This window comes from Pteropus medius, unplaced genomic scaffold (genome assembly GCF_902729225.1).
Source record: "Pteropus medius unplaced genomic scaffold, Ma_sr-lr_union100, whole genome shotgun sequence".
NCBI lineage: Eukaryota > Metazoa > Chordata > Mammalia > Chiroptera > Pteropodidae > Pteropus > Pteropus medius.
The window spans coordinates 13262401-13289130 of NW_024355205.1; the positions used below are offsets into that span (position 1 = coordinate 13262401).

General features: G+C 33.9%; 1 protein-coding gene and 2 pseudogenes across 5 annotated transcripts in view; 2 read left to right on the plus strand and 1 right to left on the minus strand.

The window, feature by feature from the left end:
- Nucleotides 1-26730, plus strand: part of IFT80 (intraflagellar transport 80) — a 96334-nt gene that overhangs the window by 39259 nt on the left and 30345 nt on the right. For all 5 annotated transcript variants that reach the window (XM_039857634.1, XM_039857637.1, XM_039857636.1 and 2 more), the window contains 2 exons: nucleotides 17269-17448; nucleotides 24189-24307. In XM_039857634.1, the coding sequence (XP_039713568.1) occupies nucleotides 17269-17448; nucleotides 24189-24307 (299 nt within the window). The remainder of the gene's footprint in view (nucleotides 1-17268; nucleotides 17449-24188; nucleotides 24308-26730) is intronic.
- LOC120599187 (uncharacterized) lies at nucleotides 444-560 on the plus strand (annotated as a pseudogene).
- LOC120599139 (uncharacterized) lies at nucleotides 1444-1562 on the minus strand (annotated as a pseudogene).

Here is a 26730-nt window from a genome sequence, read left to right on the forward strand (position 1 = left end):
TATCAGTACATCATATCTTTTTATGAACAAATGCTGTTTTATTATATAATTATGACATTTTGTTGTTCCATTTGTCAGTTGATAGACATTTGGGTTGTTTCAATTTTTTATTATGAATAACACTGCTATGAATGAGTGTAAGTTTTTAAATAGACCTGTATTTTCATTTCTCTTGGGTATATACTTAGGAGTAGAATTACTAGGTTAAATAGTAACTCTGTGTTTAACTTTTTTGAGGAATGGCCAAACTGTTTTCCATAGTGGCTATCTGCCTGCTTTTGATTGCCCTCCAGTCTTTAAGTAGTTGTTTTTGTATTTTGTCTGGAGTGTATAGGTGTTATCTGTGAGAAGGCTGGTCTGATAGCTGTTGTGCTGTTGTCGTTCTTTACACATCAAAATTTTATTTAAAGTAACTGATCATGAGTTTTTAAAAATCATCGCTGGTCTACAGCCATGCCACCCTGAACAAACCCGATCCCATCTGATCTTGGAAGCTAAGCAGAGTCGGGTCTGGTTAGTACTTGGATTGGAGACCACCTAGGAAGACCAGGTGCCTCACCTAAAAAAAAAAAAAATCAACTGCACATTTGAGAACTATGCTAATTACTGCAATGATTTTCAAGGTGAAATGGAGAGGAAGAGCTACCTGTTTGAGATTCATTTTTCAAGGAATTGTCCAGGAAAAGAGCCATATAGTCAGTTCACAAAACAAATGCAAATGGCCAATATAAACATAGAAGGATGTTCAGTTTTACTAATGGATAAATATAAAATAAAGAACTAATGATGTATTTTACCTAATAGATTGAAAAGATTAACAATAACTTAAAAACCTTGGGTTCACTCAAGTAGGAGGAAATAAGCTCCTTCATTTACGAATTGTTGATAGGAATATGGATTGATTTAGTCTTTTTGAAAGGTAATTTGATAATGCATATCCAAGTGTCACATGTACATATTCTTTGACCTAGGGATCTCACTTCTAGGAATTTCCTCTAAAGAGATCTTTATACAAAGACACCAGGATGTATGTATAACCACTTTATCATAGTATTGATATAATAGTGAAAATTAGAAATAAATGTCCTCAAGTAGGTGACTAATTAGGTTATTATTCTTTATACCTAAAATGGACTACCCTCAACTCATTAAAAATGGGGAAGAAGAATTATGTTTAATAACCTGGAAAGAAAGTCATGATGTTATTTAGGAAAAAAGACGAGGTTTTAGGAGAACATTTTATTTTGTGATCTCACTTAGGTAAAATAATATATCAATGTCTCTAACTACATACTACATGACTAAAGGTATGTCCATCGTTGCTGGAGATTATATTTGGGTCATCTTTTCCTCCTTTTACGATTTTGTATAGTATGAGCCTTTTTTTAGTGTTTTTTTTGTTTTCTTTTTTTTGTTCATTTGTTTTTTTGGGGTGTTTTTGTATGCCTGCAGCACCTGGTCTTCCTAGGTGGTCTCCCATCCAAGTACTAACCAGGCCTGACCCTGCTTAGCTTCCAAGATTAGGTGGGACTGGGCTTGCTCAGGGTGGCATGGCCGTATAATATGAGCCTTTTTTGATGAAAGGTATCAATTATGGAGATGTGAAAAAGAGCTTTAAAAAGTTCAATAAAAATGAGTGAAAGAGGAATAATGTCACAGAAAATGGTGGAGTTGGGAGCTTCAAGAATTGGTCTCTCCACTCATGCAACCATTAAAATGTCAAAAAAAAAAAAGGTCAGATTCAACTTTTTCAGAGCTCTGGAATCTAATTTAAAACTTATAGCAAACAGGAGGAATGCTTAATGAAGAAAGAGGCTGCTAAATTTTGGTAAAAAAGCATTGTGGCATTCTTTGCTTACCTGCCTTACCATCCCTCATTCCCAGCTTGGTAGCGGCCCTGGGGATAGTAGCCTGCATTCTGGTACTGCTTGCTGATGCCACAAGGGACAATATGGACCATGTTCTCAAAAAATTGTGTTTGTATTTTTTGACCTGTCTGGTGTTTCCCTGAGGACCAGAACAGAGGTATTTCTTTGCTTTTCCTCCTTTGGAAATCTCAGCTCTAGAGTGGCTTCCCAGGTGGCATTTGTTGAAACCTTGTGAAGATATACCACCCAAGCCACCTGGGACAAGGGATATTGGGTGGGACAAGCAACAGACAGACCAAAAAGGCTAGGGAAGAATAGGCTGAGGAAGAAGATATATGGGAAAATAAGAGCTTTGGAGGGCTGTCCCATATACTGAGGAATCCAGAGTGCAACACACATGCCCAGGGCCAGACATAGGCTCGGAAAAGCCTTGAGAGGACAGTAGGCTTGTATCATTGGCAGATCACTGGGCAGAGCTTTGTATCACAAGCAGGAGTGCCCCAGATCAGAGCCAATTTCAGAAAGCAAGAGAGTATTTTTTTCTTTCTTTTTGTCTCGGTCAGGTCACAAGCTGACCTCTGGGATAACAGAATGGAGACTTCAATGAATGGAGACTTCACATGAATGGAATATTCTGGGCAAAAATAGTTTGGAAAAGTCACTAAATAAACAAATGACTGCAGCCCTCAAAAAGCAACAACAAACCCTGGGGAGTGGGGAGGATCTGATTTCCAGATTATAAGATTCAAACATCCATTTTTTCAACAAAAAATTACAAGGCATACAAAGAGGCAGGAAAGTGTGGCACATTCACAGGAAAAACAAAACACACAAAAAAACACAGAAAACAGAAACCATCCCTGAGGAGGCCCAGCATTGGACTTATTAGACAAAGACTTTAAATCAGTGGTCTTAAATATGCTTATAGTTAAAGAGAACCAAGAGAACAAGGTCTGAACAAATAGAAAATATCAATAAAGAGATAGAAATTATAAAAAAAAATCAGAAAATCTGGAACTGAAAAAAATGAGCAAAGGATAAAAGCAGTGTGTTGTAAAATACCCCCCAGAACCCCAAGATATGTTTAGTCTCTTCAATAAAGAGTTTCATGAAAATAAAAATCGTATCATAATACCATATCCTAGAAAATGGGAAAATTGGCCTCCTTCTGTTACACTGAAGAGAGCATTAATTTGTACAGCTTTTCTCAAGCATAATTTTATAAAATCTGTCAAGATCCTTGAAACTTTTGACACAGCTATTACATCTTCAAGGAAGTTTAGATATGCATTGCATGTTCATTTGCTCATTTATTTTCATAAACTCTAATTCCTTCAGAAATATTTATTGAATCTATTATATGCCAGGCACTTACCCTAGGTGTTAAAGAAACAGCGGTAAACAAAATAAATTCCCTATTCTGAGTTTTTATTTCAGCAGATGAAAGGTTATAAGCAAGCAAAGAAAATGAATATGTAATATGTTAAAAGATAATGTTATGAAAAATAAAACTGGATATGAGAGAAGGCATTATTTTAGGTGAGGTGGTCACTGAATGTCAGACACTAAATATATATTGTTGAGTGGTTAGTAAAGTAAATTGTGATATAAGCAAATTACTTATAGAATAAAAATTAAAAGCCATTATACCGTAATTTTTCTCTAGATTCCATTATTTTATTTTTACCTTTGATTTTTAAAAAGGCATGATTCAAATATGTAAGGTAAAAGTTTTCAAATCAACATAGTTATTATGAATAAATGTGCAGAATATATTAATGAATTACATTATATTATATTAAATATAACAATTCAAGGGAAAAGATTTGGATATATAAGGCACCTTTTAGCATATTTAAAATTAAATGATGTTGTGGCTTTTATTTATCAGCAGGTGGTGCTATTGCTTGTGTAAGAGAGAACTTTTTGCCATTCTTATTTCCTCTATTCTTCAATATCCCGTTAGTCATTATAATAAAAACACTTCCTTCTGTTCAGTCATTCTTCCATTCAATTAAAATAATTGCGATGATTCATCACCTGCAGTAACTAGTCTTAACTGCTATATGTAACTTTTCCTTATCAGCTATATATGTCAACACATAATTTAGGCCAGCCTGCAATTTAAAAATCAGTTGATGTACCTTAAAGAAATATAAGAAACTTTGCATCTATTTTCTCTTCCACCTACACTTAATTTGTAAACACCCAATTTTATGAATTGAATTCATTCAACTTGGCTAAAGATATGTGCTTTTGAAGATCCTTTTAACCTGGTATATTTATATAGGAGCAGTAAAGAGAAGGGGGTGAGGTTGGCATTTGAGAGGTACTTTTAAAAGTTATTATAGTAAAGTCATGTTTTTAGTTTATATATCTCTTATTTCCCTGTTGGGAAATAATCCATGTGCCTAAGCAGTTTGACAAACTACAGGAAAAAAATGGCCTCTCAAAGGGATGTGCGATCTTCTAGTAGGTCAGCACTTATAGATATATTCTTAGTTGTCTCTGTATTTTGCTGTCTAGTATGATTGCTTGTTTTATTTTATTTTAATGTAGGAGTAGTATTGGCATGTTCATAGAGCTCTGGAGTCAAGACTCCAGTGGTGAATTTGCAAAGTTAAAGGCCTCTCCTGGGACTTCGGTTTCCTCATCTCTAAAATAAATGGGCTAGGCTAAGTGATTGCTTCCTTTCAATTTCACAGTTCTATGATACCTTTTCCATGGGTATTGGACTTAGTGCTGGCTTCCCCTCCTGAGTAGCATTAGTGTGCTGTTGTTTTTTTAACATAAGGCTGTTGTATAGAAAGGAGCAGCACAGCAAATGCCATGCCAGAAGTGGGAAAAACTCAAGCAGTGCTGGAGAAGTGTGGCTGGTCCTATAAATTCACATTTTCTCTACATTTTATTATAGTTGGATACAAGTAGCAGAAATCATTAAGCAAAAAGAAGGATTAGTTATAAGGTTGCAGGGATATCTTTCAGAAGCCAGGTAAGGATGTAGGTAGGCCTTGGGCATCAGAAATTGGAGGGCTAAGAAAACACAGAAAGTGTTCCCTTTGTCTTCTGCCTTGCTTTTGTCTGTCCCTGGCCCAGCCTAGGTAATATACTCATGCCTCATGCCTGGCCTAATCATGTATGCCTAGGCAGGTGGGGTGTACTGTACAAATGTGGTGGCTGCCAGGACTCTCACACAGCAACCATAGCAATTGCGGGGAGGGCCAGGTCTTGAAAATGGAGGAGGGAGCAGCCAACCCAGTAGGTTACCATTTGTGTTTAAAAGCCACGTTAGCCTAATTTGTCAGAAGTTTTCAGTTCAATCCTCTGAGATTTTCTTTTTACATGAATAAATGTCTGCCTTCATAATGAGAATTAGAATTATATTTTCAGATTTAACATAAAATCAGTTTTGCTAGAAGCCATATAGCCATGGAGTATAAACCATAAAGTAAGGGAACTGTGCTGCTTTCACGATGAGACCTAGCTGTCGTGACTTGCTGGAAGAAACTCGACAAGCAATAAAAAATTGGAGTTCTATTACTTTAATCTTTTAAAAATTAACACCTAACACATAAGTGTTCCATAAATGTTGCTTTTTAATGGATCATTGTGCAGATAAGAGATTTGTTTTGTTTTTTAATGACTTACATTAATTTAAGTTAATGTAACTCAGTGTCTTTGGCTAGTTCATTAGTTTATTGCTAGAATTGATCCATTTAGTCAGTTTGGTGGATGTTTTTTGAGAAGGCTAGTTTTTAAGTGTTTGGTTTTAATTTATAACTTGGATTTTTAATTTTAAAAGCCGAGTTTGGTTAAAATCATGGTTAAGCTCTGAGAAAGAAGGCTTGCCTAAAGAGGCACATTCATTCATTCATTCATTCAACAAATATTCATGTGTACTAAGTTCTGCTTTATAATTTGGCTATTCAAAGAATAACATCCATACCTGTCCTCTAGCAGTGGCTCACCTTCTGTTGAGAGTACTGATATGTAAACAGATAAATAAGTTATTTAATGGCAAAGGTTATAATTGTGAGAGGATAAAAAAGGAACAGAATAATGGTAAATCTTCAGAAATGTCTGTACTTGTTTTAGGTGAGACTAAACCAAGTAAACTTCCTCTCTGATTGAGTAACTTAAAACAATTTTTAAAAACCCAACAAACCTTTTATCAAATGACTGGAGATCATGGTCTTTCCCCCCCCTCCCCTGATTTTGGTACCTAAAAATCTATATTTAATTCTCTATGTGTAAAAGCACAAAACTTTACTTCTTTTTGACAGATGTTCTCTAGATGTGTACATGATAAAATCATGCAAAAACTTTTGTTCTCATGGACAATCTAGCTTTGATTTTTTATATAGTGTTCCATTGTTCCGCTACCCTCCATTTGGGGTATAGTTCCCTCTTCTAAAAATCTCTCTCATATTTTTTTCTACTTATACATATCTCATAAATCAAACTTCAGTATTCATATATTCTCATTAGTCATTGCCAGAGATAACCATGTAATGTAATGGCTAGGTGGAGAGCCAGAGGAGAGAAAGAGCTTTTAGGGAGCTCATTTTATAAAATATTTAAATGTCTAACCAATGTACTGTATACTTGAAACTAATTAAAAAAAAATTTAAATCCTTTATTTCGACTTAAGAAAAGATGTTCTTTCCTTTCATTTCATTGTCTTTAGTTAAATTACCTTTCCCTTCCTTACTATCTACCTTTTTTAGACTCTATAGGTTTTTTTTCAGACTATTAGGCCATATCTAATTATTTGCAGTAACATCTGTTAACGGGTTATAGAGTTGATAATTTAAAATTGCTCCTTTAGGACTTTTCCCTTGGTATTCTAAGATGTTCATATTTTCTCCGAGGAAGGTTCTTTCTCAGTCTAATTTTTCATATGATCAGGAAATAGTCATGAAAAATGATAGCTTTCTTTTTCTTAATATAATCTCAAGGTTTTTTATACAATTCACATGATAGAATACTAAATGCATATTTTGCTTGATGTCGTAAACCTATTTTGGTTCTTTTCTCTTTCTAAAAGTAGCTTGTTCAATAATTTTTAAATGTTTTCTTTTAGATATCCTTGATATTCAGTACCACATGAAAAAACCAAGATCCTACTACCTCTTGGTGACAACATGTCAAATTATAGTTTAGTTTCTTTCTAATTGTGAAAATAAGCCTTTTGAAAGCCAAAACCACAACCCCCAAACTACTTTTAAAAAGTGGTAAAAGTATTGTTTCATGTGTTCATGCTTATATCTGAATCTAAATCTTTAGGGAAAAAAATGAATATGCTTTTTAAAACTGCCAAATTGACTGCTCTGATTTTGTGGTAGGCCAAATAAAGGGCCCCCAAGGATGCCCATACTCTAATCCCTAGAACTTGCATATGTATTCTTAAATGACAAAGGGATTTTGCGGATGAAATTATGGGTATCGACCTTTAGATGGTAAGACTGTCCTGGACTAAGTCAGCCCAGTCTAATCATACAAGTCTTTGAAAGCAGAGAATCTTTCCCAGTTGGATTAGAAGATGAAGGAGGAGAGTGTCAAAGTAAGCGCCACTCGACCTTCTATTACTAGCTTTAAAGATAGAGGATAGGGACCCTGGCCAAGGAACAAAGGTGGCCTCTAGGAGCCATGAATGACTTCTAGAGTCATTGGGGGTCTCAGTCCTAGTGCTGTAAAAAACTGAATTCTGCTAACACCCAGGATGAGCGAAGAAATGGATCCAACCCCAGACTCTCCGGAAGGGAATGCAGCCCTACCAGCACGTTGATTTTAGCTTGGTGAAACCCTTCTTGGGTTTATGGTCTATACAACTGTAAGATAATAAATAGACATGTTTTTACATGGTTATGATTACTGTAAGCATATTTTTATATATCCTTTTAGTATTGATGTTGAATACTTATTTTAGCTCAATATTATATTATGGTCTCAATATACTCAAACTGTGAAAGCCTTTGAGTTTGTGGTAATTTGTTATAGCAGTAATAGAAAAGTGTATCTTTGTAACTGCAGTTCAGGGCCAATCTTAGCAATGAGTTATGTAGATGGAATATCCGGGAGAAGGCTTTTCACCACCTTCTTATTGATAACAGAATTTCTCCTATTAGCTTTATTGTTTTGATTAAAGAAAGTGTTATTTCTTAAAATATAATAGTATCATGGGAATAACATTAAACTTGTTCTTATCAGGTCCTTTCTCAGTGACTTGGCTAGCTAAGAGGAAGTTTTGCATAAGAGAATGAAAAGAGAGGCATAGAATACTATTACCCAGGGAGATGGCCCTTTTTGGAGACCATCGAGGTCCTAGATATTTGAGGAGATACCAGTGATATTTGCCCAGAGCCAAAACCAAAGCGGCAAGCCTTACAATTTTTCAAGACTGCCTTTAGACAAAAATATATTGCTGTCTCTTAAAAGCTTAAGAGCAATTTGTTGTGTGCTTTTTCAGTGGCATAGTGCTTTGCTTCTTCCTAGACAGCTGAAAATAACATTTGGTGTTTTACTTGGATATCATATTGTGAATACAGATTATATTTGTGTTCTAGAAACTTCTTTTGTAATTACTGATTTTTTTCCTGTTTTTTTTTTGGGGGGGGGAGGTTTTGCTTATTCATCTTGTTTTTTTAGAAATTAGTTGCTCTTAACTAAGCCAAAAGTAATTTTTCTTTACTTTTTCATATTCTGTATCCTAAGAAAACTGTTAGGTGCAGTTTATTGCTTGAAATTAATACTGCAATTTGCATCAACATGGATTGACTTTGAGATAATCATGCTAGTGAAATAAGCCACACAGAAAAAGTTGAAAACCACATGATATCACTTATGTGTGGGATATAAACCTAAAAGCAACAAACAAACATGACAAACAGACTCAAGGACATGGACAATAGACTAGTAGTTACCAGAGTGGTGGTGGTGGTGGGGGGTTAGATGGGAGGTAGATAGGGGTAAAAGGGGCCAAATATGTAGTGACAGAAAGAAATCTAACTATGGGCAGTGAACATACAATGCAAAATATATATGACTTACTGTTGAATTGTACACTTGAAACTTACTGGATTTTGTTAACCGTTGTCACCATAATAAACATAAATAAATAAATAGATAGATAAATGAAAACCTTACCAGTATTGTGTAGGCACAAATAGCGATGAATATGAAATAGTTTAATTAGATACAGGCTTATATTTTGAAGAAATTTGTGGCAAAACAGTAAAAGAAAAATAATGAAAACAGCAAAATAGAAAAATAATACCCATAATCAACATACCAAAAAAAATACTTTTATTTACTATTTACCTTACAAGTCTTTGAGCAGACATATTTTTACATGGTTATGGTTATTGTAAATATACTTTTTTAAAAAATATACTTTTGTATATCCTTTTACTTTTAGTATTGATGTCAAATACTTATTTTAGCTCAATATAATGGCCTTAAAATACTCAAACCATGAAAGCAAAGCATGAGTATAATTTTAATTATATTAATTAAATATTATTAAATTATAATAATTAAATATGTATTAAATATTATTTAAATATTATGGGGGAAAGATAATGGCAGAATCAGAACTTCTTTTTAAATTGAGATATAGCATATACAGTATCTTATGTATATAGCTCAGTAATTTTTTATCTATGTAAATACTCAAGAAATCACCACCCATATTAATATAGAACGTTATTAACAACCCAGAAACTTTCTTTGTGCCTCCCCTCAGTCAGTTACCCCTCCGTAGTAACTACTCTGTCACCATAGATTAGTTTTGCTTGTTTTTAACTTTTTTTATAAATGGAGTCATACAGTATTTATACTTTTGTGTCTTTTTGGTTCAATCATATATCTTTGAGATTTATCCATGTCATTGGGTATATTGGCATAGTTTTTGAGTCTTCTCAAATCTCCCCATAAAACAGAGAAAATAAGAGACCATAACCGAAAAGCAACTACAATAAAACTGGGTGGCACTATATCCCTACCAACTTCCAAATACAAAGTGGCTTTTCCAAGTACTATTGATTAGATGTAGGTATCAGAATCTGTGTGTGAAGAAGCAAAGGAAAGGCGGCTAGGCTTCTAAGACCATGAGAAAAGAAGAAAGCCCAAATCACCGTAAATACCTGAAAGTGAAACAGACCAGTCTGAGAATAGCAGCTGAAAGTGGAAAGAAATTTCCGTAGGATCCAATTCAGAGTGAGTGCAAGAGGACCATGACAGTATTTGATAGCGCTGTAGCTCCCTGGGCCTAATGTACCCTTGAAACTAACAAATCAAGCTTCCTTTCTGGACAAAACACTGCCCTGAACAGAATTGCTGGGAGTCAGATCCAGATTGATCAAAACGGAGGGATAATTGAGAAAATAGAGGGTCCAGATAAAAATGGAAGAAAGAACTAGAACTAGAAGATGCTGGTCTCAAAAAATATAGCAAAACCCATTTCACTTAAAAATGAACAGCAGAACAGGATCACAGTCAAATTATATAATGCTACCGAAGACAATGAAAGCATGCCATAAACAAATAAGCACTGTAACCAAATAATTCAAAACAAGTTGAAGGATATTAAGAATATGACAAAAGCTATGAAATAACCGTATAAATCAGAACTAGGAAAATTAAGAAGGTTACTAGAGAAAAGGAGAGTTTTAAAGAGGAATGATAGAACTCAGGAGGGAATTATAAAAAAGGAAAAATTATTACAGAAGTGAAGACCAAACTAAAAGGAATATAAAAGCAAATAAACATAATGGATAATGCCTTAAGATAAATAGAATGTAAAAATGGGAACAAGGAAATAGCAAAAGAAATATAAGGTTTTGATAGAAAGTGGTAGAATTTCCAAAGGGCTTCAAATGAGAAGCCCAAAGCAGTGAATAGAACAGATAACTAAAAGCTACCATTCAGGAAAGATTTCCTCAAACATGAGAGATTTGAAATTATTACTGAAAAGGCATACCAGATACCTAGGAAATTGACCCAGATGCCCAACACCCAGATATATACTAATAAAACTAACGGGATTTAAAGAAAAAGAAAAAGCCCTGTGGTCATCCAAGAAAAAGACCAAGTCACTCATAAAGGGAAGAAAACCAGAATGTCATCAGATTTTGATAGCAACACTTTATGTGAGAAGACAATAGATTAGCATAAGATACTCAAAGAAAGAGTAGGTGAGCCAAAGATTTTATATTCAGCCACTCTGACTTTTAAGTGTAAAGATTATAACAAACTGGAATAAACTGGTATGGAGGAGCTAAAGGAATGTTTTTCCTAGGAGAGTTTTGAGGGGTCTACTGGAGAATTAGCTTCAGATTAACATTATGACTAAGGACATAGTAAATAAGGACTGATTATGAGCACTAGTTATATTCTTATCTATAGAGTAATATATACTATCTGTAGTTTGTATTGACTATAGGTACCAACAGTGCAAAAATGGGTGAATGAGAAAGTATAGGAAACCTAGAATAAACTTGCTGATTATCTTATAGATATTAATTTGAGAATAAAAGGATATTACTTAAAATCATGAAGAAAAGAGGAGGAGGAAGATATCTCCTAATTTTCGTATTGCTTATAGTGTACAACCAATAGAAAAACACCCCAAAAGGTGGCATGGGATAAGGGTATTTTTATAAAAGTAATTAGTATAAAAGTAATCATTAGATTAAAATTGAAACCTTTCTGTATAATAAAATATATTCCAAAAAAGAGAGAGAGCAAATAAAATAGACCACATATGAAAGGCACATGTAAGCCACACATGTATGCATAGACATATTACATAAAAACGTATTGATCATACACTCAATGGCTATAAAAGAATGTATATATCCTTATACTACAACATATAATACCTGATATGTTATTAGACATATTTGTTTCATTACTCTAATACCTTTCTTAGGTAAATGCTGGTACCTACACGCATACACATGCACGCACACACACATATTGAAGAAAGATGCAAGGATAAAACAAAAGATAGTTATCTATAGGAGAGGGAGAGAAAAGGGGTGGAAATTAGACTTCTTTAATGATACCTTCTTATATATATATATTTTTGTAAATTTAACTTTGGAAGCATAAATATTTTATATAATTATAAGACAAATTTTTAGAAAGCATTTCCTAAAACTCTAAATGAAATAAATGAGCCTAATTTATTCAGAGGGGAGCTATTCCAAATGACTGAATGATTTGATTGTCAGTTCCTTGGTCTCACAGTAGAGAGTCAACAGAACATCTCCCTGCCACTTTGGAAAACAGTGTGGCCGTTCCTCAAAGTATTTGACATGGAGTTACGGTAGACTCAGCAATTCCACTCCTGGGTATGTACCCGAGAGACGTGAAAACATGTTCACACAAAAGCCTGTCCACAAATGTTCATAGTAACATTTATTCATAATAGCCAAAAAGCTGAAAAACCCAAATGCCCATCAAGTGATGAATGGAAAAACAAAATATGTTATATTTATATAATACAGTATTATTTAGCAATGAAAAGAAATGAAGTACAGATACATGCTACAACATGGATGAACCTTAAAAACATTATGCTAAGTGAAAGAAGCCAGTCAGTCACAAAAGCCACATAATGTATTATTCCATTTGTATGAAATAGCCAGAATAGAAAATGAAGAGATTAGTGGCCAAGAGCTGAGGGAGAAGGGAATGGGAGTGACTGCTAATGGGTATGGGTTTCTTTTTGTGGTGATAAAAATGTTCTGGAATTTGATAGTGGTGATTGCTGCACAACTCTGCCTATATAAAAAACCACTGAATTCTCTACTTTAAAAGGGTGAGTTTTATAGTATGTGAAATGTATCTCAAAGTTGCTATTATTTAAAAAAGGAAATAGGCTTAAGGGCAAAAGAATGAAAAAAATTGAAACTTGTGATAGTTTGCGGTGTTGATATTGTTAGTTTGAGTATATTGGTGCTTTTAAGTGGGATTGTTGACTAGGTGAGGGGAGATACTGAGGTAAGACTGGTGAGGGTAAACAAAAATCCTATAGTTCCTGGATTTGAATGGAAAGTGTCAGTTTGAGGTCATGAAAAAATTTCCTAATTCTGTTTATGAAAAGGGCCTAGAAAAGCAATGATCCACTGAGTAATGGCGAGCGCCCCTAGCACTTGTGGGTTTTCTCTCAATACCATCTTCCATATTTCCACAAAATGAACCAGGGCCCACTGAAGAAAGATTCCAGATGGTGGGTCAGGAAATATAAAATGTGCACCTGGAACATTTTGTCATACTAGAAAACAAGGGAAGTGATCAAAGACTACAAGATTCTGTCAAAAAAAACTAAAGAACCAGCTTGAGGGATCACACTGGCTAAAAATGGGCTAATTTGAGCATTATATTTATTAAAATATATCAAATATGTTAGCATTAATGAGTTCATGATACTAAATAGTAACATTTATTGGATACATTTAGAGGTTACAAGGGGAACAACGGTATAATGAATCTCCATTTACCCATTACCCAGCTTCCAGCAATTATCAACTAATGGCTAATTCTGATCTTGTCTGTACCACCACCTACTTCTCCATGGTCCAGATTATTTTGAGCAAATTTCTGACATCACATCATTTCATCACTAAATATTTCAGTATATATCACTACAAACACAAAGACTTTTAAAAATCTAACGTCAATACCATTATTAAACCTAAAAACATAATTTCTTGATATTCTCGAGTATGCAGTCACTGTTCAGATTTTTCCGAATTTTCTTTTTCTTTTTTTCAGTTTGTTAGAATTGAGATGCAATAAGGTACAGTCATTGTAATTGGTTGATAAGTCTCTTAGATCTCTTTTGATCTGTAAGTTCTCCTTCCACATCTTTTTTCCCTTTTCATTTTTCTGTAGTTGAAGAAACTGGATCGTGTCCTATAGTTCCCCACAGTCTGGCTTTTGGATATTTGGAATTCTAATGATAAAAAGTGAAAAAGAAAAAAATTAAGTTCATGAATGTAAGAAACCAAAGTTACACATACATTGACAAGCTGGTTTAGAGGCTAAAATGAAGGTCATGTAGTTTTCTTAAGAGTTAGCTGATGAATTGGCAAGGTGTTAACAGTGAGCCAGCTGCTCATTATAGTCAACCAAATCACAGTGGCTCACATTAAAATTACCTAGATTACTTTAAAAACATACCCAGACCCCACCCCCAAGAGATTCTGGATTTAATTGGTTGGATTCCTGGGCTTGGTTTTTATGTATCAGCCAGCCAGCCAGCCAGCTAGCTAGCTGGCTATCTATCTATCTATCTATCTATCTATCTATCTATCTATCTATCTATCTATCTATCAATCAATCTATCTATCTATTTTTAAGCCTCCCAGAAGATTCTAATGTCAGAATTGGGAACCAGTATCCTAACCTTAGATACTTAGGAATCCTCTGAAGAGCTCATTAAAAGTTTCCTGGCCCTTACCAGCTAGAGATAGAATCAGATTCCATGGGAGAGGTTGGGGCCCATTAATTTACATTTTTAACAAAATCACAAGAGATTAAGATACTGCTAGCCAGAGCACATTTTGAGTAACATTATCTCAAAGTAAGGGATAGTTTGGTTAAGGAAAGAGACAAATGTAAGTGAAGGGTATTTAAAAATTCATCTTAAGGGTTCTTACTGCTGGAACCACTAAATGACATCTGGGGAAGCTGCCTCATTCTTCTCTGAAAGGTAGAAATGCAAGCTTGAATCCAATATTCCTTGGCATATTTGGGGAAGAGAAGAGAGTTAAAGTGCTAACAGTCTCTTTAAAAGTAAAAATGATAAGTAGATCTTTAAAAGTACAAATGATAAGTAGATCTTTTTGACTTACCAATACAAATTATTAAATTTACTGATTGGACAAAATATAACTCTGTCCTCCTAAATTTAGTAACTACTAAAGACTTGTTCTCTGATAATTTGCTTGTGCTGTATGCTGCTTTTTTTTTATCACTACAGTAATCAAAAAGAGAAAACACTTCTTAAATTTAAAAAAAGTAACAATGCAATATAACTTGGGTATCAGGATTTATATTCTTTGTAATTTGTTTTTAGATAAGTTGCATGTTGCAGATTTTACTTTTTTTGGTTTGTGTAGACTGTGAAAGAAATCGGAAGACTATAGTGTATTGATAATATTATCTAAAATTTCTTTCCATTTTCTCCTCTTAAGATCAGGCATCCATGAATTCTTAGATACTCATATGTTTAATTTGAGTAAGAAGTTTCTTTCAGGTTTATTTGATTCTTTGGATGTTTTAAAATCATATTTTAATGTAAATAGTTTTAAAATAGGAATCTGCGGTTTTAAAATACAATTTAAAATAAGTTCTCTGTTCCATGAGAATAGACTAGATTTAGAATGAAAGAGAGATGTGCGTAAGCCTGGTCCGAGCCATTAAGTATTATGTATTATCAAATCAAGTCTCATTTGTCTATATCAACCACTTTTTATCTTTATGTAAAATAGTAGTCATGTAGTATTTTATAATTCTTGTTTGTTAAACACAAATGAGTTAATTTCATTTTATTGCCAGAAGCAGATTATTTATACCCTTGAATTTCCTAGTTTTCTACACTTATTTTTAAAAAGATGACCCAAGTATTATATATATAATGAACTTTCATGAATTATTCTTCTTAGTTTCAGAAAAGGAAGTTTCTAATATTTTCATGCTGCTGATGAAGCAAAGCTTATGGTTTGTTCATTACAACCTCCTTGATAACTTTTTCATTGGGCCTTTTACTTAATAAGTGACAGAGGTTTGAAGGGGAGTGGGAGGGAGTTGCAAAAAAAGTGAGCATTAAGAATCATTCAGCATTTTAATTGTATAGATAAACTTTTACTGCGAATTTAAAATCTTGTATTATAGTAGTATGAATTAGTGAATCTTTTTCTGAAGTTTTTCTATTTCCTCTAAATTTTTTGTCAGTGAACCCATAGCTAATAATGAATATTTTTGAAAAAATGAAAATATAGAACAAAAATAAATACCCCATTGAAGAGCAACAAAAATCAAGATTTAATTTGACTATAAGCTATTGGGTTGGAAGAATGGAGAGAGGATGTACACAAATTTAGACAAATAAATCATCCTTCTAGTTGTCAGGAGGGGGAACCCCTGCCCCCCACCCTCAACTTTACTCTCTCTTGAGTTCTTACATCTGGACTAGTAATAAAATTGACACGACTGGATTAATAAGAGAAAGAAACTAATACATCTACACAGGAGATCATAAATGATACTGAGAGAAATGATCAAACCAGCCAGCTTTTAATACTTTTTAGTCAAAGAAACAATACATTTTTGAAGAATTGGCAGGATAAGAAACAGGTTTGGGTGCTCATTAAAGGAATTTAAACAGAAAGAAAGCTTGGGTAGTAAATTAGTAAAAAATAACAAGGTTTGTTAGAGCAGGCTTTTAGACTCTGGATTCCTTAGCTCTGGCAATAAGGGTGGCTCTCTCAGTGCCCTTGGAGCAAGGAGGGCATCTTTTATAGGGGGAGATTTATTTCCTGCATTCAAGGAGACAAAGGAGGGTCAGTGTGCCCTTCTTGCACTAGCTGCTTTTCAAGTAACTTTAATTCAAAATAATCAATATACCATTGTGAGGTATTTTGGAGTGGTCTGCCCTGGGCACTGACATAGCAAATACATATTTGCATCTGAAAAATGAAAGAAAATGCATGTATAATGCATTTTTTTCCTCGCTCTCTTATTCTCTCTCTCTCTCTCTCTCTCTCTCTCTCACACACACACACACACACACACACACACACACACCTCTTTGTTCCAGTTAATGCTTACTGATATCTCTAGAATAACATTTTCACAAAGATAGATAGGTTCTAGGAGAGGTTATATTTACTGCATTTTGTAAAAAAAAAAAAAAAGAAAAGATCAATTTACCTATACATGGTGATTTGAAGTATATATCAGTGATTTAGTTACATTGTGTTTAGTTTCAATTTTTAGTGACATTCTTGAAATATTGTGATCAGAGATTTTTAGATATAGGGACTATAGAAATACTTAAAAATCAATAGTAAGATATCTTTGTTTTTTCCTACGGAATCTTCGTATTCACCCATTTAGAATTATTACTTAAAAGTAATAAGGTGAATCGAAATGGTTTGGGTATTTTGCAGTTCTTGAGAGATCTCAGGTTATTCTATTGTGTACTTTAAAAATGACCTCTGTATCTTTTGTTCAGTACATCATAATTTTATTAAGAAAAATATTTATTAATAATTCTAAAATAAAGACACATTCTTTTAAAAAATTATCTTAATGTTAACAATATGCTCAATTTAAAACTTCTTTAAAAATTTTTTTTAATCAATTTTTCTCTTTTTTTCCTTTCCAGTGGTCATATGCTTTAGAAAAGCCCAACACTGGCAGCATATTTAATATCGCATGGTCAATTGATGGCACTCAGATCGCTGGAGCCTGTGGAAATGGACACGTTGTTTTTGCGCACGTGGTGGAGCAACGTTGGGAGTGGAAAAATTTTCAAGTAACATTAACTAAAAGAAGGACCATGCAGGTATGATTATGGTCAATGGTTGATTAAACCTGCTTCTTTTTACATTATTTCACTGTATGAATTCTGGGATTATCTTCATTAATTATATTTAAATCAAGTTTATAAAAATTCAGTCACATAGATATATTTTAACTCTACCATTAGTGATTTTTTTCATGACATAAAGTAAGAACCTTTTACTAATATAGAGCCTGAGCACCCATAGCTACTGCAGTTATGGGCTGAGGCAGAGATAGTGAAGCTTGAAGCATTTAGGAAATGTGTGCGTTCAGCTGAGGGAGGAGGGAGGAAGCTATGACAGGTTAGACTCCTGGAGCTGACCCGAAGGCAGGCCCAACCTGCAAGTCACAGTCAGGGTACTTTATTTTATTTATTAATAATTGTATGAGTTTATTTAGCCTCATTAATTTTTTTTCTTTTTTAGGAGTGATCTAAGGCAAGCTAAAGTGGGAAAATGAGAGTTAAGAACAAAAACAGGCAATTCTGGAGTGCAGTACTTTGCAGACTAAGACAGGAAGGTTAGGATGTGACAATGGAAGGTGGGGAGAAGTGTTTTACAGGTAGAGAACATCAGAGGGAGAGTTCTCTATTCACTCGTAAGCCTTTTACACAGTACTATATTTCACTCGTCTTTATCTCTCCTATAGGGCCTCGCCCAGCGTCTTGCATATAATAAGAACTCAATGAATATTTTTATAGTCAGTTGACAAAAGGTAGGAGAAAGGGCCAAAGACAAATGCGCTAATGGCAAATCCTGTGCCAAAGAAAGTGAAACTCTGTCTTCCTCCTCTTTCTTCTGTCTGTATCAGTTGCCTCTATCTTCAGTATTTAGAATTCAAGTTATTACAAATACTATAAAAATTTGCAAGCATATATCTTGTGATTTCTAGGAAAAGTCTATTTAAATATGATAATAATATGGTTACCAGATACATAATATTTAGGTACATTATAATTTTTCTTTGTTCTGTTTACTGATTTTTAAATGTTTAAAACTTTTTATTCTGGAGAATTTAAACATATACAAAAGTAGACAGAACAGTATAATGAATCTCCATGTACTCATTACCCAGCCCCAACACCATTAATGAATCTCCATGTACTCATTACCCAGCCCCAACACCATTAACCCATGAGCAAATCTGCCCCATTCATGTCCATATCTATTGTCCCCCCTCAGAAGTGACATTGCTTTTGTCATATTCTATTCACTAGAAGTAAGCTACTAGGTCCAATCCACACACAAATGGAGAGACTTATAAAAGGACGTGACTACCAGGAGGTGAGGATCATTACGAGCCACCTTACAAGCTATCTAACCACACATTCATCCCCTTATTCATATATGTGTAATTCAGAAATGCACTACTAACTAATGCAGCTATTCCATATGTAACTGAAAATAAACCCATCTCCCTAAAAGAAGATAACCTAGATTCATCCAGTTATTCCATCCAGCCCCAAATCTCTGGTCTGGAAAACTATAAATAAATCTGAATTTTAATTATTCTCCTTACCCTCTCCATTTTCCCATTTGCAATGATGAAGGGAAAACAGAACAGCTTCAATGAAAGCAGTTGGGAAAATGGAAGAAGGGAGAACAGCACACAACGATTACCAGGTCCAAAGCTAAAATCCTGAGAACCTGAGAACTCTTTTTCTTAGCAATAGAGTTAGTTGCTTGGCTAATTTGGCAACTCTAGTTTGCTTTTCTTTGACAGTCTCCCACTTGGGAGGATTCCCTTTTTGGGGACTCTACATTTTAGGACCCACTTAATTTTTTTTCAGCCCCTAATGGAAGCACCTGTGCTACCAGCTGAAGCAATTGGGGACTAATTAATCAATTAATTAATTAATTAATTTTAAATTCAGACAACCTTTACAACAATATTCAGAGAATCCTAATAATCCATCCCCTCATTGAGCAAATTCTTTTATTTTACGTATCCTTCCCCTGCCCTTCCCTTTTGGTAACCATCAGCTTGTTTTCTATATCTGTGGGTCTGTTTCTGTTTTGTTTTGTTTGTTCATTTGTTTTGTTTCGTTTAGATTCCACGTGTAACTGAAATCCAGTGGTATTTGTCTTTCTCTGACTGATTTCACTTAGCATAATATCCCCCAGGTCTATCCATGTTGTCAGAAATGGCAAGATTTCATTCTTTTTTATTGCTGAGTAATATTTCATTGCATATATATACTACATCTTCTTTACCCATTCACATATCAGTGGACACCTAGGTTGCTTCCATATCTTGGGTATTTGAATTAGTGTTTTTGTTTTCTTTGGATAAATACCTAGAAGTGGAAGTAGCCCACTTAATTTTGTTATGAGGTGGGATCATGGACTGCCATAGGGACTGAACTATTACAACTTTTTGTTTGCATGGTTTAGAGTTTTACAGTTTTCTTAGAAGCTTAGTAGGCTATTGGTTGATTTATGTTTTCTTAACTCAGAAGCCAGAGATCATGCTGAGTCATAATTCTTGAATCCAGACTTTGACCTGGCAGTAGCTACCTGGCAATACACTTCATTGCCCTACTGTGTCCCTGTTTCTCAGCTTTTGTGTGACTCAAAAACCTGGAGAAGGGTTTCTTAATCTGCTCCTTGTCTCCAGGCTGGATCCCAGGAGATAATTCTGGGATAATTGATGTCTTTGTTAGGAGGGAGGTGCCTGGAAGGGAGAGGGTACAGGTGGAGGAAATGAAGCATTTCTCAGGTTTCAAGCTTACCTCTTTCCTACCACTCTTAATTAAGTATAGGGCACAGTTTGGGCTTTTAATAGTTGCCGAAGGTCACTTGGTCATTTTATTTTGAGGATTAAATAAGATAATGTATGTAAAACAAAAATAAATGGTAGCTATTGCTATAGTTACAGCTATCTATAAGATTACATGAGATTTTGAAATGTTGAAACAGAATTTTTAAACTTATGTTAGTCTGAGGAGTCTAAATATTGTGGTTAGGTGAAAGTATTAGGTGATTCAAGTATCAGGAGGTTAATCCTGGAGCTGCTCTGAGTTGAACAGAGTAATGGGTGCAATTTAAAATTCAGCACAGGACATTTCTGATATGGGGTTCACTATGGTTTTGAAATTATAACAGCAATTATCAGAGTATTTTTAGTTTTGTTATTATAGCTGGAATGTTTTATTCCTGTTTGGTTCTAGTGTTCCAGGTTCACAAAAAAGAGAATTCCCCCACGTGACGTTTTAGGCAAATATGAATTTTAAGAAATGTGTTTATAATTTGAAAAATAGCAAAGGCCTATATAAATGAATTTCTAAATATTATATATATTTTCCCAAACCTGTAATAAGAGCCAGTTTGTTTCACTGGATATCATGTTGCTACAAAGAAACTACCATATAACTTCCTTTAAAAACTTTTATTTCATTCCATTAGCTTTAAAATGTTTCTAGGAGAGGATGGCATTTTGGACCTTTTAAAAAGTCTCTGGGAGTTCAGACTTCTGGTGAAGATGGTGTCATAAGTTCACACTTGGAAGGAATAGATATACCTTTGGCTCCAAAGACATCAATAATATATGAAAAATATTTTTTAAAAAGACTTATATGGACTCAAAAACAAGATAAACATCTCTGTGGACCAGAAATGGAACATAAATGCAGAGTGTGGAGTGAAGTCTTTGACCCACTTGACTCCAGGCCCAGAAGCAGGCAGGCAAAGGCGATGAAGAGAGTGGCTCCTGGTGGCTAATGGAACTGACAAGTTCTTGGAGTGAGACAAGTGGGCTGATCCAGGTCTCTGTTTGAAATCAGAGCATGGGGGTCTGAGGGGTAGCTCTTTTCTCGCCTTCATGAAAGAAAATTTTAAAAGTTCTAGGATTTGAAGAGAGACTTACAGGGTCATCACTTACGGTCATGGCTTGCTCAGTGCTAAGGGGCCATTCGCTTAGCCCTAGAGTTGTGCAGTACACACCTGCAGCACACATCTGCGACCTTGTCAGCAAAGCTCAGCCTATTCACTGAAAGCACTCTTCACATTTTTTTCCTAAGTAAACACTGGCTGATTCCTGAGGCCAATATTTCTCCTCCAGCCTTCTCAAGTAAAAGCGTTTTTCTTCTTTATGCTAGTATTACTGGGTCTGGAGGTCGGGTAGGTGTCTTCCTTACCCCTCATTGCTGATTCCAGACCACAATAACTTGTTCCCTAAAGAACTCCAGCTCTTTCGAAGCATGTTCCATCAGACCACTCTCATTTTTTGCATTCATTTCCTCCACTCATTGAAGAGTGAAGTGAACATTGTCTTTTTCTTTACCACTAGTCCTGGCATCATTCTTTTTTTTAAAAGACTTTTTAAAAATGTTTAAAAGATAAGAACTATTTTTATTTTAACATAACCATAGTAACATTTCACATTTCTCCAGTTGTCTCCTAAATGTCTTCCTACAGTAACAGGTCCCATTTCTCCAATTATTTAATTTATTTATTAAGATATATATTGTTATAGTTTGTATTAGGAAACAAAGTCCCATGTTGCATTTAGTTAATTTGTCTCTTTATTCTTTTTTAAATCTGAAGCAATTCCCCTTCCTTATTTGTTTACTTGTTTAAGAAACCAGGTCATTTGTTCTGTTGAATTTCCCACATTTTCCTTTCTGCATCCCTGTGGCATGATTATACTTAACATGTTTATCTAACCCCTGTATTTCCTGTAGACTGGTTCTTAGCTTAGAGCCTTGATAAGTATAAAGAATACTTTGTAGGTGATGCTGTGCACTTTATATTGTGTCACATCAGGAGACACTTATGTCTGCTCCTCTCTCTTTTAGTGATGCCAGTGTTGATCAGTGTATTCAGGTGTTGTCAGTCTGATTGATCTATCATATAGTTTCCTATTAGGCTTTTAACTTAATATTTTTATCAGCCATTGATGATACTTGTTGAGAACCATGTTTCACTGGGAGTTGTAAAATGTTAATCTTATAATTCTATCATTTATTCTGCATTTATTAGCTTAAATTCTTTTATCAAAGACTTTGCCTCATCAACCATTTGGTTGCCCTGAGGTGAGACAAATTTTGAATTATTTTTCTTTATTTACTGGTTTTCAAATAATGAGTTGATTTACTAGCATGCTCATTGAGATTTTTTTTTTTTTTTTGTCTTTGTTGTGAGTCTTATTCTTGGTTTTTTATTTGAAGCTCTGGTTTTTTAAAAGAAAATTTTGGTTCCTGAAGACATTAATGATGCTGTGTGTGTGTTATAGTTTCAAATAACAAATCAATAGTATTCTAATAATATGTTACTGAATACTGTTTTAGGTTTCTTGTTTTTTTTTTTAATATAAACAAATCCATATATCTTCATATCCTTCCTTTTATTGGATAAAAGGTATCATACTATACACACAGTTTTGCATCTTGCATTTTTGCTTTACAAGATATCCTGGAGATTACTCCATACATCTTCCCTATTCCTTGAACAGCTGTGTAGTTTTCACTGTGTTAACGTACCATAGTTTATTCAGCCTATCCAGTATTGACAGACATTTGAGCTATTTGCTCTTACCATTAGTGCTGTGTATAGTAATAGTCGGTGAATATGTTATTTCATAGTTTTGTTTGTTTATCTTTGGGATAGAAGTAAGGTTGTTGGGTCAAGGAATATACATATACGTAATTTTGCTATCTCTTGTCATGGTGATAATCCTTTGGTAGGGATGGGAGTTGAGGAGCAGATAATAAAAATATAATATGCCTTATAGGTAGAAGTACTTTAAACAGTATTCATGAGAATTTTGACTTTATCTTCTTATCTTTCCTTCCATACCCTTTCATTCTTCATTAATAGTATACTGTTACATTACATTAACATTAATGTAGTAGTATACATTAATACATTATACTGTATTCAGAAAGATGGTCATATTTTGAGGAGAATTTAAAGAAATACTAATGTCCAGATACAGTTGATCTCGTTTTCTCTATTTTTCAGCTTGTACTATAATATCTTACCCATTTTGGTATTGGCCAGAGATTAGAGAAGTTTAATTTGCTCAACATTTTTTCTGATTTTTTTGAAGATTGTTCATAAACTTTGAGATTTTTGGCTGATATTACCAAGTGTTAAAATCTTTGCAGACTTCATTCTGTTATAAACATTTATAACAATTTTGGCCATCAAAGGCAAATCTTCTTTTGTTAGTTGGTACTTAGCTTTCTTGTATACTATCTCTGTGTTTTTACATATAGAAATACTTTCTCCCCTTCTGTGTAGCTTGGTTTCTTCACTCTGCAATTGCTTTCTTTACTAATACCTCCTACTCTATTTTGATTTTTTAAATTATTATATCTCTTTTTGTAGAACTTAAATTTTAGAGTAAAACCTAACCCTAAAAAGATATATTCTCACTGTTTGGGGCAGAAATTATGTAGTAGTCTCTTTCCAACTCCTACAAGCCACACCCCTTTGACTATATCTCAGTGGTAAAGCATTTTTCACCTTATCGTTCCATTCAGATTGGCTTGCAAGTTAGAAACCTCTATAGGTCTTTTTCTACTTATTTGTAAGAAGTTTTCTCTCTGTACTTTTTGTTGGTTGATTTTTATACACAAATATATTTGTAATCTAATGCCTAGTTCCTACTGAATTCCTTTTTATATAATTGAGCAATCAAGAGAACATTGAATTGTTTTATCAAAATGTTGCTAACTTCTGATTAAAAGTTTGATATGCTTTAATGTTGTTTGTTGGTATTTCATTTTTCCTTGTTTAGGTTCGTAATGTTCTTAATGATGCAGTGGATTTACTGGAATTCCGTGATAGAGTCATTAAAGCATCTTTGAACTATGCACACTTAGTTGTTTCAACGTCTCTTCAGTGTTATGTGTTCTCGTAAGCATCTTACATTTCTTATAAATCCAGAGTTTTGTCTGTGATGAGGGATTTATTTTCAAGTTTTCATATCAACATGGTTTAGTTTACACTTTCTCAAAATCTCAGTTATCCTGAACTTAATCCCAAACAAGAAGTGGTTTAAAAAAATGAGCTATAAGCAGTGAAAATAGACCTAATATAAAGTTTGTGTTATCAAAGGTTAGTAATCACTTTTACAGTAGAAAATACCTTCTCTGAGATAGTGTTTACTCTTACTATACTCACAGTTCTGAGGAATTTAGTGTAAATTGATTACAAAGCCCAAAGAAGATAAGGAAGAGCTGATAAATGATGGGAAAAGGAATTTTTTAACCACTGAGAGAGGGGACAGCTAGCAGCCTGACAGTAGTCTGAAAGATAATCAGTAAGGACACAAGGAGATGTTTAGGCTTAACATTATAGCCCAAGGTAATCATAGATGTTCATTTTGATAATCCAGAGTTGTCCAGAAATTATGAAAGAAAATATATTCAGTATACTCTGTATTAGGAAGTAGGGAATGATTCAATACATCCAAGAAACTTGCACCTAAAACTTTGACAACATACTTGGTATTTTTAAAACGATAACTCAGTATGCACTAATAAATGTTGAACGGCTGACTTTCTGAAAACAAAAAAATTTGATTTGCATTGTTTGCTGATTTCTATGATGTAAATACTACTTTGGCTGATTTCAAACTACCAATGTGGTGTCACTGAAAGCAGAATTGAGGAGAGATGCCCAATAGCAAACCATTGTATAATATTTCCACTATATAGATACAGTAGATGTAAATAATCTCTAGTGCATAGATAATAGTAAAATGTAATAAAATAATCTGGAACTTATAAGTTTTGAGTATTATATTTTTAAATATAATGTGCTTAATTATAAGTTTATATAATTTTGAATAATAGCTTTATTTAACAGTTGGCTTTCAAAATGCCTAAAAATATAATAATCGGTACCAGCTGGCTCTAGCATACCACCAGTTGGCTTCTCAACTATCCAGAAAACTCAGGTAATCACTGTGACACTCTCGAGGGTTGTCAATAGTTAAGGATGTTATTTCTTTTTGCATTTTGTGCTTGTATTTATACCATTATTATACCACAATCTAATCATTGAATATAAAATTGAGGCTAGAGGCTATATGTATCTTATTCACCACTGGATGCCCAGTACCTAGCACAATGCCCAACATGTAGTAGCTACTTAATAAATAAAAAAAGTATTTTTGGATGAATAAATGAATTGAAAAACATGAAGAATAGTGTCGTCTTGGTATCCTAAAGCCTAGTAATACACAACACAAAGGTATCCAATTTAATTAACAATTGCTACAACTACATATTAAAATTTCTCAGCCACTATGTGTAAATTTGCTGCTAATCAGAATCTTCAGTTTGGGATAACAGCCAGGTCTGGAGTAATGAAATAGGAGAAGCATAGGAGGGAGGATAAAGAAATAAGCAGTTCAGTTTTATGTGATTTTTTTTTTCTGACAAGAAAGAGAAGGAGCAACAGGAAGAATTTGAGAAAAGTCAAGCAAGATAAACACTTGAGATATGTACAAGGGATTATAAAATGTGAAAAAATATCCCAGTCACTTAGTGCATATAGATATTTGAATAATTAGTTTTCATGGGGTTGAGGAAAATAGAGAATCTCTCTTCAGTTTAGGGTTTGTTTGAAAAAGGTAGAGCGGCTCTAAATGAGGGATTTTTTCTACTTTGTTATAGCGGCAAGGATGTAATGTTGGATCTATAGGATTAGTATTGTTAGATGTTAACTTGTATTAAAGAGGTTCCTTTTTAAAATAATTACCAAAAGTTTAGAAGTTTTTGGTTTTTTTTTTTGGTCAGTCCACTTTTTCTATTAACTTACCAGTTAATATGTGGCAAAATAGAAGATCATTTCTTTTCTGATTTAATCTTGCCTCCCTTCTCTTGTCAAGACATTTATTAGGGTGAAAAATATTTGTTAAAATGACATACCAGGGAGCAGTAGTGAGAATGAATAGTACCTATCATCACCAAAACATATTTCGTTAAATTAAAAACCCTGTTAGTATTTTATATAATAACAGCTATCTTTTATTGAGCACCATTATACTATTTTTTATGTTCATGATCTAATTTACTCTGTGTGTTGGGTACTATTATTATTTTTCCCATTTTACAAGATAAAGAAATGAAAGGACACAGAGAGTAAGTAAGTAACTTGGCATAGGTCTAATTACTTAACTTCTTTATCAAAGAAAGAGCTGGTATTTGAATCCAAGTTTTTAATAACTGTTGCCCCTTTTTAGTAATAAAAATATAATTTTTAAAACCAAATTGCAAGCAATATACTAGTTTACATGAGAAGTTCTGGAAAAGAAAAGTTTCAGAAAAAAA